The sequence below is a fragment of the Lycorma delicatula genome, chromosome 1 (genome assembly GCF_047948215.1).
Source record: "Lycorma delicatula isolate Av1 chromosome 1, ASM4794821v1, whole genome shotgun sequence".
Lineage (NCBI taxonomy): Eukaryota > Metazoa > Arthropoda > Insecta > Hemiptera > Fulgoridae > Lycorma > Lycorma delicatula.
In genome coordinates, this window is record NC_134455.1 from 337,967,862 (window position 1) to 337,982,985 (window position 15,124).

The 15,124-nt window shown below is 28.3% G+C and overlaps 1 protein-coding gene across 5 annotated transcripts in view; it reads left to right on the forward strand.

Annotated features, from left to right (window-relative positions):
• The window catches only part of LOC142334310 (glyoxylate reductase/hydroxypyruvate reductase-like), a 99,451-nt gene that overhangs the window by 55,543 nt on the left and 28,784 nt on the right, over positions 1-15,124 (forward strand). The window contains exons 1-3 of one of the 5 annotated variants that reach the window (XM_075382243.1): positions 8,933-9,013; positions 11,609-11,791; positions 13,469-13,602. In XM_075382243.1, coding sequence (XP_075238358.1) covers positions 13,514-13,602 — 89 coding nt within the window. In that variant the 5' untranslated portion in view covers positions 8,933-9,013; positions 11,609-11,791; positions 13,469-13,513. Of the gene's footprint in view, positions 1-8,932; positions 9,014-11,608; positions 11,792-12,496; positions 12,554-13,468; positions 13,603-15,124 lie in introns of those variants that run through there. The other 4 variants (XM_075382244.1, XM_075382245.1, XM_075382242.1 and 1 more) reach the window with 4 other exon arrangements.

A 15,124-nucleotide genomic window follows, 5' to 3' on the forward strand; every position in this document is an offset into this window, starting at 1 on the left:
TAATAACTGAACACATTATTTTATCAATTTCTGCTGAAAAATAAATTTGGTATAACATAAATAAATAGTTAATAAGTTAGTTATTGCATTTACTTATTATTTAAGTCGCACAAGTTTTCTATGCATGTTGTAAATCACACTATAAAAGTGAATGTGTATTTTTATATTTTATGTTATCAAGTTAAAAGTATAGAAGTTAAGTTCAACATTATGTATAAGCATTAGTTATGCATACTTTTATATGATAAAATTTATTGTATCTTTTTGATATGAAGCGTTCAAATAAAAGAATATACATTTTTAAAGGATGTTATAGACTCATTTTACCTGCTGACTGTGCTTGTAATAGGTGCTTTTTAAGCTAGTAGAAAATAAGTGATTAACAGAAAATAAAACCCCAGTAAAATTTAAAGATAATAAACTTGACATTTAATGCCAAGGAAAATCACTGTTTTGATTACATATGGAACATTTTTAATACTTTGCTCTGCGTATCTTCATCTGAACATTGATCTTATCAAGTGAAAAGTTTTATTTAGAATATTAATTGGTTTTTAACCCTTTCTATGCAGGCAGCCTAAACCTTTAAATCCAATTCATCTAGACCTGGTTCATTGTTTTAGCATTGGTTAGTCACCACTCTCTGAATTGTTAAGACATATCTAAATTTAAAAAAGTTAATTAATGTTTTTATTAATATTTTGAAATATACGAGGTCAGTAAATAAAGTAATGAGAGTGGTTCAGAAAATCATTTTTATTTAGAATACAATTATACAAGGACTCTATCACCTTCGAAATAGTTCCCTTGGGAAGCCACCCAACGCTTCAAATGGTTTTCCCACTCTTCATAGTAGTGTTGGAACTCAGAAACTGGAATAACCTTCAGATGGTTGGTTGCATTTTTTAAAAATGTTTTCTACTGTTTCAAAATTGTGTCCTTTGAGGTGTTTTTTTTAAAGTCGAGAAGAGGAAAAAATCTCAGGCACTCAAGTCAGGTGAATAAGGTGGTTGAGGAACTACAGGAATTTTTTCTTTGCCAAAAACTCATTAATTGAGAGTGCAGTGTGGCAAGGTGCTTTGTCATTATGCAGCATCCAATTGTCTTTGATGGCTAGTCTCACACAGGCAGCTCTTTTCCGCAGTCTTTCAAGAATTTCTCGGTAAACATATTGATTTACAGTCTGTCCTGTAAGTAAAAACTCCTTATGGACAATGCCATTATTATCGAAAAAACAAATTAGCATGGCTTAGATTTTTGATTTGCTCATATTTGCTTTTTTGGAACATGGTGAGTTTAAAGTGTGCCACTCCTTTCTCTGGTGTTTTGTTTCTGGGTCGTACTCAAATATCCAAAATTCATCACCAGTGACAACATTTTTTTTAGAAAATCAGGATCAGTTTCATTTCGCTGTAGAAGATCACAGCACACTTCCACTCAGTTGCTTTTCTGTTCAATAGTGAGGGTTTTTGGAACAAATTTTGCACAAACTTTTTTCATGTCAAATTCGTTTGTCAAAATTGGATGGACTGTTTAAATTCAATTGTTCTGCAATCATTCTGACAGTTAATCGCCGGTCGTACGATACCAAGTCTCTGATTTGCTCAACATTGTTGTCACTTTTTGACGTTAACGGTCTTCCAAAGCGTGGATCATTCACAACTGAGTCCCAGCCATCTGAAAATGCTTTAAACCACCTAAAAACTTGGGCTCATGATAGAGAGTCATTTCCATGCGCCCTTTTCAATTTTTAAAAAGTTTCAGTAGCATTCTCATCGAGTTTAACACAAAACATGATTACACAAATGTTGCTCATAATTAGTATCACTCATTTTTGTAATGCACAACAAAAACTCATTTCACAAAAAGTTTGTTTACATCTCATTTGACAACAGTAGACTAAAAATATTATTACCTAATATAAATTAGCTGTTCATATAACCATATGTTAACTAGTAACTTTACAGTGTTGCCACTTTGACTGCCAAAAAAAACTAGTCTCTACTTTATTTACAGACCTCGTATCAGCACATTTTACATTTAAGTTGGCAAATTTTTATCTTTCTTAAACATCTGATATCTTGGATGCTCAGTTTTCAATTAACTATGAAAACATTTTTTAAAATCTTCTTTCATTAGTTCTGAAATTTAAAACAGGAACTTTTAAACCTTATTAATGTTTGTTTTCATTAGAATTCAAAATGTTTAGAATTACGTTTGAGTCATCTTTTATGTATTTATCTTAAAAGATAAAAATAAAATTTACTTTATTCATTAAAATACTACAGTAAAATTAAATATTAGCAAACTAACATAAGTATCAGATTTAAGAAGTGTAGTATACTCATCCTTGGTTATTTGAACATTTTAACTTCATTTTCATTTGATGATTTCTTTGAAAATTCTATATTATAGTTTGCTTTTGAAAACAGTGATGATGTAGAATGTACTTTTTAAATATTGAATTCAATTTATGAAATTTATTTTTTTAATTAATTCCTTGTAAGAAAATAAAATTATTATTAATATGATTACTATAAAGTGATTAAGCTATTTCTTTTCATTACACATAAAATCACAATCAAATTACTACAAATAACCAAAGAGGTTCTTTCAAACTGCATTATGTAGTTGATACATGTATGAATATATTCTGATCCTTTATTAATTATAGTTAATAATAAAGAATTTATTTAACGCAAAATAAAAGTGAAACAGTGCATTTATGCAAGTTTTGTTTTTAGTATTGGCTAAACTTATGAATATTTCATTACCTCTTTTCTTCATTAAAAAGAATAAAGCTTTAGATTGAGAAATGTAGGGGATATACTGGGATGAAGTAAGAGGAGACTGTTGACATATGCACCTAGTATAGAAAACACAATGGTTTTTCCATACTTCTACATTTTCTCAATATCCAAGTGAATAAGTCTTTTTTATTTTATTTCTGCATCTTATTTGAAAAGCTTGTTTTATATTGATATTGAAACTTAACAATTATCCACTTTAAGGTAAAAAGCAGAGATAAATAAAGTCAAATCTAATGGAATCTGTGTGTATTCAATAGCATAAAGTGAAGAAAACAATTTACCTGAATGCAAATAAGGTCTTCATTGGCTCCCAAAATGTTGGAATATACAACTTCTGAATATGATACTTTCTTAAATTGTAACTGATTATTAATTTATCAGTAGTAATAATTAAAAATAATACAGATATTAAAAAAAATACATTTTAAAAATAGTGGATGCTAAAAATTGTAGCGCAAGAGATTTTTTATAGCAACCATTAGAATGTCAGCGGAGCCTTAAATCTTCATAAATTTCCTTCATATTTCAACAAAGTGACTATCCTTCCACACAGGCTATGCAAGAATTATATGTTAAATCTTCTCTTCTGCACAAAAAAGTGTAGGAAAAATTCATGTGAACCTGATCTTGAAACTGATATTTTTTATAGGTGTTTTAACTCCTTGTTAATTTGTAATCTTCACTTAATCATGGAACTTTTTTACTTACTCAGTACTATTATTTGTCACACAGTACCTCTATTCACTTCTTGTAAAACACTTTCATTCTTCATTCTATCTATCATGTTGCATCCAGCCACCGTTCTTTGCTAGCACTTTGTAATCGTTGCCAAGAGCTTTAGTCAATATACAAGTTCCACTTCCCTACAAAATACTAACTATGAATTTATATTACCTAATAAATATTCAGTTAAGTAGGTCACTCACTTAAATAAAAATGAATGAAGTAATTGTAATTAATATTCAATTGTGCCTTTTTTTACTTTATTCCTTAAGGTGTATTTAACTGCATCATTCCTTTTATTGAACTGTTCAGATTCAATAAAAGTATTTGTTTCTTTCAGAAGTGATATGTATTAAAAACCAAAAATATTAAAAGACGAAACTTGTTCTATTAGCAAGCAGTTTTGGATCTTATTGGAAAAGTACTACCGAATGGTCATCACTTAGACTTCCTTGCTGAAATTATTAAATTATATTAGTCACTTTAAAGTTAGAGAAAAGCTCTTTGCAGTACGTCCTCATTATTAGAAATGGGTTCTGATCAAATAATAATAGAGATGTTTCTATGTACTACTGTCATATATTTTGTTTACCTAATCAAAACTTTGTATAGAAATTTGTATAAGAAAACTTTGTATATAAAGAGTATCTGACAGAAAAGTAAATTTTCCTTGCCTCAGCCAGAGATTTACAAATTTTAGTTAATTTTATTCCCAGTTATAAATATCTTGGAAACATTATATTTAATAACCTCTACTAAACTGTGAAGGATTATTATTAAAATATAAAACAGTACTCTTTTTCATTAATTTTGACAGCTAATTGTAATTAATAAAAGTGGGTTTTATTTTAAATTCTCTTCTTTTCAATAATACACTTGAATATAAACTTATTATTTGAGTAAGATAATTTCTGAATAGTTCCCCTCTCTATAATTAATATTCAAGCAGGAGCTATATGTTTGTGTAAGGCCTCGGCATCATTTTTATTTCTTAGAAGACATATTATAGCAAATACTTTGAAAAGTGATCCTTGTGTAGTTTTCGTAACCTCATTATTTTCCTTTTTTCAATTTCTTTATAACCTTTCTTTCATGAGCGCTTGAAATCATTAAAAAATATCTTAAATTCAGCATTACATCCACCCCCCCCCCACACTTATCTATCCTTAAAATATATCTAAAACTGCTTTTTACAAATAATTTGTAATTTCAAGCGGATGTTGTTGAACATCCTGGTGGATATTTAAACATCCATTGCATTCTATTATAATTCCTATGTTTCATCACTCCATTCAGTTTTTTTTTTTTGGTTTAACCTCCGGGTCCATCGTTAGTAGGCATGCTTCAGAAGATGAGATGAACAATTGTAGCTTGTGTGAAAATACCATATCTGACTGAGATATCACTCCATTCATTGTTTACTGTCATCCACACCAATTTTATTCCATATACCTGAAGTACATACTATTTACCGTATATCTGAAATATATTTTTCCTAAGTCTCCTGGTGATCTTACTTCAAACAACATTTCAGAATTTTTGAAATATTGTTTTCTTTCAGAATGTCAGTGGCCAAAAAACATTTACTTTGACTAAGAAAATTTGTTTTCCCTCATTATGACTTTTTTCATATTGCCATTCCATACAAATGTATTCCTTTACAGTTTTCCTTTCCTTTTTTCTGGTTCTTTTGAAGTTGTTCTTTCCAAGATAGATTTAATGTTATAGTTCTTATCACTTTTAGAAACATTTTATCTTTCATTGAATCCTATGACAACAAAGATATTAGCAGTAAACTTCTTTGAACATATGATGCTCTTTCTCTTAACCCATCTTTTTAAAAGTTCTAGACCAAATAAAACAATCATATCCTAATGGAAGTGATTATTTTACAGATATGATAATTCACATCCTCTATACACACAGTCAATTATTTCGGTATTAAGTAACTTGTGCTTAGTAGTCTCCTTTGTGTATTTGTAATTCATGAATTGCTTTATGAGAAAAGAATGAGGTTACTATTCTCAAACTATAAAAATAACAGAAAATTCTCAAAATGTTTCCATGTATGTAATAAATACTTTTTTCCTAAGCGATTTCATTAATTGGTATATCTCAAACCCTTGAATTCATATCGCTTCCTATCTTGATATAATAAATTTTGTTTTATTTATCTAAGTATTGTTGCAAGATAAATTCCTTTGTTTCTAAACTAGTGCAGGAACATGAGCACATGTAAGTGTGGTGAATTATATTTTGTTTCCATTGTGCACTTCATCCATTATATCCCAAACCAATTTGTAATATTCGATCTTGTCTTTCTATTTTTTTTTTTTTTTTTTTAAATAGCACTTGTGTTTTTAAATTTCATTTATCAGTTACACTTTTTATAACTTAACATTACAACAGTTAAGTTTTTAGAAAACTAAAAATTAAATTATTGCTTAAAAAATTTTAAGTCTGTTTTAATTAAGAATTAGAACTTCAAAAATATGTTAAAAATAAAATAAGCTTTTAACATAAATCAAATATGCCAATCTATCTGTCTGTAAGTATGTGATGATATATACATTATGAACTATCTACTATCAGTTGGGTAAGTTAATAAATAATTACTTTTCTTTTTATATTATGCATTGCCATATTTTTTTTTTATATGTAACACATCTCTCATTTACAATACTTTATTATTAGCAACAATACTTGTTTTTATTTTGTTTCTTTTTTTCTTTAATATTAGTATAGATAAACAATTAAAGCGGTGTGTTATTTCATTTGAGTCTAATTTAAAACAGTTACTGAAGAAGTATAAAAATTCTATAACAGTAAAATAATACTAAAAAAAATTAGAAATTAATTTAAATATATGTCACCTAAAACTGCATCATACATTCATGATTGTACTACATTATATTAAACTACTGACTTGCAACTTTTGTATTTTTACTAGCATAGTTAGTTTGATAACACTAAGAATATTAAATATTTCTCGCTTTCAGATTATCTGGAAATTGGTTCCAGAAGATATCTTTGAATTTAATTATACTGTTCTGTCAATGTTACTATCATGACATTTATAATGGTAGCTGTTTGAAAGTGGTTAGGAAAGCCTCCTTGGTATGTGGTTTGATAATAAAATATTAAAATATATATATTTGATTTGAATTGCATCTACACATTTAATGTGTTGTTTACTGTTTGTTTTTTTTAAGCCTTTGTTTATAATTTTTGTATTTTTCAAAAGATTTTGATCTTATTTTTACTACTAGCTGTACATTCAATATTTACATTACATATTGCACTCATCTGCACATTTACTCAGGTCAGTAAGATTAAATATGAGTTAATTTTATATATATAAATCAGTCATTTAAGAAAGGGCTCTGTGACCTGAACGTAATTCTTTGAGGAGAGAGAAAACTAATTATTGTTCAAAGTAAAACATTTTTATATTCTGTTTAAAGAACTTAAACTGTTAATTGCTTAAAATTTTCATATTATGAAGTACATAGTGATACAAATAGATTTGAAATTGTGAGCCATTCAAAGAATGACATTGTTAGAAGCAGAGATAATTTTTCACTTTAAAAATAAATTACAATACCAATTTATAATGAAAATAAAAATTATTGTTTTATTAAATATTTTAATATAATAGTAGAAACAAATTAAGCATAATTTTAACAGTTATCACATTTCACTAGCAACAGTTCTTCATCACAGTTCATCATTAACTTCAGCATGTGTTGGCCATTTGAGAACTTCTCTTAAAAATGCCTGTGTTCTTCTGGAATGTAACACATGAGCTTTTTCAGATCTTCCATCTTTTTGTTATTTATAGGCACTTTATCAATATATGCTTTAGAAGTTGGAAGCTGAATTAAATTTGCTTGACTTGGTTTTCTTAGATCAAATATGCAGTTAGAAAAACCACCAATAAATTTTGAGGTTGACACCTGTCCAGGCTCTCACAAAGAATTCATGCTGATTAAAAACTGTCAGCTGAAACAGAATTTGTTGGCCGCGTGGTTTTTCAATAGTTTCAGTTGCTACAGCAGTTTTCTTATAAAAGTAAGGCCACCATTTAACAATATCAACAATGCTATCACTAGCTACCACTGCTACAAAACTGTTTTTTTAGCAATTGATATAATGATTAAACATACTCTTTCACACAATAGATCCTATCCTACTTACAGATGAACTTTTTAATTAGACCAAAATCTCTAACAGAAGCATTGAATGATTGCCTTCTAAGTGGGGAAAAATGACATATAGTTTTAAACCTACTAGTTTCAACTAATGTAACACAAATTCTTATTAGGGAATGATTCCAATTTTGCCAAACACAAACATTATAAGTGAATTTCCTTTATGTTATCAGATACATGATTTTTAATACAGTCTAAAATAAAAGAATTACATCATTGGTACCCTTTTTTCTACACATTCATTTCTAAACATTTCTTGTTCATAGTAGAACAAAATTATATACTGTGTTAATCTAACAGACATTTTCAAAGTGATAGTTGTTCATCCATTCTAGATAATTGTCACCAGGGTTTTATAACATTGCAGGAAACTTAATTGTTATTATAGAGTGATTTTTTTTTCTCACGTCTTTTTACTTTTTTCCCATTTGTTATAAATTTTAATGTTTCAAATTATTTTTAATTGTAGTTGGTTTTCTTTTTTAAATAATTAATTTTACTATAACTTCAAGATTATAATACTAAACATATTATAGCCAGGTTGCTTTTAACCAGTTATGTCTCTATTTTGGAGCAAAGCAGTAAAACAACTGATATAGTTCAACAGTAAAGCTGTATATTGTGCTCTTACAGTAGCCCTCAATATTGCAACAGTACTGTACACAAGTGGTGCTATATGTTGCATATAAAAAGACCATTTCCCTGCATACTTTAATCCCTACAGAATTATCTTTCTTTTTCTGTTTGGCCTCTGGAACCACCATAAGGTATTACTAAAGAATTCTTTGAAGCAAATCAAATATGAAGCTGAAAAAAAAAGAAAAACGTTTTTGTTAAAAAAAATATTGTTTTCTTCCTTGTCTTGTTCTAATTCTTTACCTGATCACTATATGGAGAAATAACTGTGTAGAAATTTTATTTACATATTTAATAGTCTTGTAACAAAGAGGAGAATATTCTTGTATTGTAATTTAAAAATAAAAAATAAAATTATTTTTATTTTGTTAACTATTAATAACAATTTTGTAAGTTACAGTGGAATCTGTAAAACCAGGTTATTAGTTGTCAAATACATAAGTAAATGTAAAACCACAGAGAAACCACAAATGATAACAACCAGTAAAGGAAATGATTAAATATAATGGATATGACGTGATGTGATAATTTTGTTAAGTATATAATATTACTATTTAATATTCACTGTTATCATTGTGTACTTGAAGTTTCAGGTGAAAATAGATTTATTAGCAGGGCTAAAAATTTTAATTGGTCAGTATATTGTTCAACTTTTTGTTGCAAATTTACGGCCCTCTGTAAATTTGTAATCAATTACAAATAATTATATTTAATTATTACTATTAATTTAATTAAACTAGGTTTGAGACACATGCCTACCAGGCATGTGTTTCTCACATGCCTACCGGGCTGATCATTAACTCGTCATCACACATCAGTTGTTTAACAGCTGATTTCCAAAGCTGAAGGTTCTGAGGTTCAATTCCTAGTAAAAGTTAGTTGCTTTTGTATGGATCTGAATACTAGGCAGTGGATACGGGTGTAATTTGGTGGTTAGAGTTCAATTAACCACCTCAGAGTTGGTCTGAGTCTGTACCAGAATAAACCTCATTTACATGAATATATATCATCCTCATCTTACTGGGCCATGGGTGCTAATTGTTCACTTGTTGAACATATTGCAATATACACGTTAGAAAAATAAAAGAATAAATATGACTATGTAAATAGGTCAACATGAAAAAATATATGTAAGACTTGTTACTAGAAAGTAATTTTGATTTAATGCTCAAATAGTTTTAATTTCATTTCTACAAAAAAACGGGGTGTAAATTTAGAGAATGAATAATTAAAACATACAGCTCATGATTAGTTTTAGCGTGTTGCAGGTTTTAAAAACTTAACAGTAGAAGCTATAATTCAAAAACTATTTACAGCATTTATTGTGATGTGTAGAATATTTCACTGTGAATTCAGTAGTGAAAATAATCGTGGTGGTTTAAGTTACCATTCAAAATCTCAAAATTTAAAACAATATAAGAATGTGCCGTTTCCCTTTTATGTTGAACTGTTAATGACTTCAGGAACGGTACTTTCTATGTTTAACATTCTGTAGCTGGATTGTGAGCTACAAATTGTTTGGTGTACTGTATGTTAGCATGTTTTATTGTTGGAGAGTTATTTGGAGTAATACTTGTATAATGGCTGTTTGTTTTATTGGTTTTAACAATAATTATAAAAAAGTTAAGTGCAATTTAACTTTAAGAATAATAAGAGGGGGGTTTAAAGAATATTGAATAAAGAATTACACTGACATATGGCTTGTATTGAGAATAGGAGGATTATTGATATTTTTATTTATAGAATCTTCATAAAAAAATTAATTAACTTCCAGCTAAGGTTTCACAAAAAGTTCCTGTCCATAAATATATGGTAATAATTCCTGATGAAGCTACAAAGACTAATCTTTTAACTTCTGTCAGTTTTAAAACTTGGGAAGAACTTGTAGTTATACAATTTTATTTAATGTTATTAAAATACAGTTGTTTCAACTGTACATTTGTTTACTTTGTTTTCATTTATTTTAACCGCATATATAATGTTAATGAAACTGACGTAGCAATGGATATTGCTGAATTAATTCAGTGATTGTTTATCTTCAAAACATTTTTAAAAATATAATTTTATCCATAAGATTTTTACTTAAGATAAATTTTTTTATACAGTTAATAAAAAGAAGTTTACCTTATAAAAGTCAGTGGGAGTCATAATTATAGAATACTGTGTTAATCATAAGAGTTATAACTTTTTATAATGTTTATGATTTTTTATATTTGATAACTTTGTTTTTCTTACTGGTTATTGTTTTTTATCATGTTTATCACAAATCACTAAAAATGTAATTACTTATCTCACTATTGAATTGGTTTCATCTGAATACTTCAAGTTTCTTCTTGAACTCTGACATTTAAATTAACGTTTAACTTCTCTAACTGTACAGGTAATTTATGCTTATAACTGATTTACCATATTTTAATTCACTATTACTTGTAAGATATTGTAACAGACTAAATAATAATACTTTTATTTATAGTCACATCAATAATTAAAGTCATTAGTGACTTGAGTTATTAGTGTAATGTAACTGTGGTATAATGTAACTAAAGGTAGTTACTTTTATTCGGATTTGAATACTAGATCGTGGATACCGGTGTTCTTTGGTGGTTGGGTTTCAATTAACCACACGTTTCAGGAGTAGTCGACCTGAGTTTGTTCAAGACTACAAATTTACCGGTAACAGACAAGTATATTCTTAGAGTGGTTATGTTTGTTTAAAAACCTTATTGAAAGTGAACATTAATAAAAAGTTCTGATGTTAATTTGTCAGCTATTTTAGTATAAGGAAAACAGTGTAAAAACTTTCCAGGATTATTTTATAATTTAAATTTTTTATGTTAATATTTATAAATCATAATATTTATCTAGACTTGAGAGTTCTAGGCACTAGAATGTCTAGAATTCCTAAATATGGTAAAATATTTAATTAAAGAATGTTTAAATAGAGAATACAATAAAAATTGTTGTTGATTGATGTATTTCACTACAACTTATTCTCAAATGATCATATTGAGGGTAGGTAAGATATACAGTATGCATCTGTACTGTATGTTTTTAAAATATGGTTTGTTCAAGTTGCTTGTCCATACATTTTTTAAAAATAAAACTGTATACTATTATTTTAATTTTACAAATCTTGTAACATTAAAGTATTTATTTGTAATTACTTTAAAGTATTGTAAAGCTTGTAACATTAGATTGCATTATAATACAATAATGTTGGAATTGCAGGTGTTAATAATCCAATTACGCAATTACAAGATAGAATCAGAATTAAAGAAATGTTTTGTGAAGTGTTTGGAGTGTACTTCAGTATGGTGTGAAACATAGACAGTAAGAAAAAAGAAAAAGGGTTTGAAATGAGAGAATAGAGAAAATAGGAAAAGATAAAATGAACAAAGGAAAAATGAAGAGGTAATGACAAGAGCTAACAAGAACGAAAGCATAAGCTAAACAGTTTAGAATAGAAAAGCTAACCGATTGGGGATATCATGAGAGAGAGGATTGATTAAAATAGTGGTAGAAGGATGATTAGGAAATGCAAAAAAATAGGCTGTAAAAGAGTAAAATTGTAGATAAACTAAAAGAAAATGAAAGTTACTAGAAAGCTTAGCTGAGAATTGAGGAAATTAGAAACAGATATGATTCAAGAGTTCTGCATTAGGGTAAATAATTATATAATGATTTGAGAAACATCATTATTAAACTTCAAGTCTGTAAAAATTTCATCAATATTTTTTCTAGTGGATGAGCATACTGGTCATCCATCATCTTCAACACTCTCTTACCCTTCTGACAATCTTTTGTGCCATCCAAACACATGTGCATGTATATATAATTTTTACCATAAGCCTTAGTTAATAATAGAAAAAAATACAGTCTTTGCCTTGTCCAGTTTTACTAAATATTCTAATTTGATATAATGTTGGTTTTTTAAATGAAAATTTTGCTTAAGAATATTATAAATACCTCTGCTTCAAATAGTCTTTAGCAGTGAATTATCCATGAAAAGTTAATGAAATTTGTGAGACAGTTTTGGGAGAGATCGTGTTTGATGCTGACACATATGTGTTCCATTAAAGTGGTGCTATTATGTCCTGGAAAATAAAGTTTCATTTATTATATTAGTAAAACATGTCTACTCTGCTCAGCAGAAAGATTTCATATCTTTCTCAAGTGAGTTAAATTTTTCATAGAATATCAATTATTGTTATTTTATAATAATATTGTTATTTATATTAAGTTATTTTATATTGTTATTCATTCATTTTTTGTTACAAAGTTTCAATTTTTTTATAAAGCTTCAATATAATTAAACTGGGCCATGCATTTACTTGTCTGAAGGTAGGTTTTAACCATACCTTTAACTATCAAATACACAGTAAAGGAGAGATTTATTACATAACATTTGTGGGATAATAGTTTCTTCATCATTAAGAAGCATGATACAGTACCAAGTAATGGTTGATTGATTGTGTAATGTAGTGAACAGTAAAGTAATAGAATTCTTTAGTAAACAATTTTTTATTTTTAAGAGTAGAAAGAAATAATTTATTAGGTTTTTTTACCATTATGAGTAATCTTTACTATTATATTATGTGATTGTAATAATAACATTGGTTGAGTACTTTTTAGATATCATATATTGAGTATTATGTATTTTTAGATATAATGTAATGAATAAATTATTACAATAAATTAATTGAGTCAATAATTAAAATAATTTTTTTTTAAATTATTCAAATCATTTTTAATAAATGATGCTTATGTAGCACTATTACTAGCTATAAAATTCTGAAAACAGTATCATCCACAATACTTGGGGGATGCTTCTGGCTAGGCAGTAATTTAAGTATTACACATATCAACCAAGATGTTAGCATGGTTAACAAAGTGTAAATAAAAATTTTGTTTACATTTGGCTATGAAATTCTAAGTTCCTATCAAAAGTGAATTGTAAAAATAATATTGTAAATAAATTCTGATGCAGTTATATCAGTTGATTTTTGATTTAACTTCAGTCTTCCGCTTCTAATAAAATTAAATCTAGAACTGATATAGTTGAGTAGTTCTAATTTTTTTCTGTTCCAGAATAAGGTTTCATCGTCATACTGCTTAACGTTTAACTTCAAGTCTATGAGTGGTACAAATATGAGCCAGAGACCTAAAGTTCTTGTTACAAATCCTTTCACACCACAAATAGGCTTGGATTTGTTAAATGAAAAGTAAGTTAGCACAAATAAGGTGAGCAAGTAAATGAAAAGTTAGTGAATTATGTAATGAAAAATATGTGTGTGTGTCTTTCTTTTTAATTTCAGTTTGTGAACCACTAAAAGGTTAAGCAGGTGTCTTATTGCACTCTTTAACCGCAGATCAGTAACAATTTTTTACTTAATTTATTTACAATTTAATTTGAAGAAGCCTACAAAAAGAAAACTCCACAGTTACTTATGTAAAACATTACAAATAATATTATTTTTTATAATAGAATTTAGAATTCATACTTATGTAAGCAAATAAATAAAGCAACATGTTTGTCAAATAAAATAACAAGACTTTTCTATGTGATTTTAAATATGTGTTTTTATGTATATACAAGAGAAGTTTGATATGAATAATATTATAACAGGACCAGTATAATAGACCAGGGTAATGTATTTCTTCCAATTAAGAAAGAAGAAAAAATAATAATGAAAAGAAGAATTCAGAAAGAAAGAAATAGGACTCTTTTCTCAGACTAACAGGTCCATTTAACAATGTGTTCTTAGTAAGACAGACAATGGTACCTCCAAAAGCTGTTGTTCCAAAAGCATCAACCAGAAGGGTTACCAGCCTGGAATAAGAGTTTATGGGAAAAAAATAGGGTACAGACGATAAAAATTGTTACACTTCAGCAGTTAAGGGATGAGGCAGGTAGTGATTCCAGAGGCCAGAAGATATAAATACGATCAAGAACCAGCGAAGAGTGTGAGAAGATCTGCGAGGCTATGTTTGACGTAGTCATGATAACAAGTGATGACAGACTGGTAACACTGTCATTAGGTGATTATAAAAGTTAATCAGCTGCTTTCATTTACCAAGTCCCAGGCTTTGTTAGAAGTTGATGTTATTTTCATGTGTTTTGTTTGAATTTTCATCTGTGCATTATTAAGTTAAAGCAGCAGACACAAGCAAGACTTGTTGTTAGTGTTTGGCTGCATGAGCATACAAACACAATTGAAAACTATGAAAACATAAAAAACAGATTCATCAGTTTTTTTGGTAATGAAACCCCATCAGTAGTAATACTCCAAAATTGGGGGAAAAAAGGTTTTCTACTGGATCAGTCCTCAAATTGAAACAATCTAGTTATTCTTCAAGTTAATTGAATAACTCTGATGTTGTTGAGGAATCCTGCTTATGATCTCTTAAGTCAATCTTCAGAGCAATTTGTAACCCAGTCAACACTTCAGAAAATAATAGAAAAAGATCTCAGGTTTAGACCTCCAGGATCATCATTAGGTATTACTTCAGAGGATGAAATTGATGACAATATAGTATGTTATGTGAAAATGCCATGTCTGACCGGGATTCGAACCCGAGATCTCCGGATGATAGGCTGAGATGCTACCACTTGCGCTATGGATGCTGGCATGTTTAGACCATTTAAACCTGCTTATGTTAGTGAGCTTTCTGATCAAAACATGGCTTTAAGGGAAACATGCTAGGAAGCATTTGCTCAATATTCAATCACAGAAACCAGTTTCC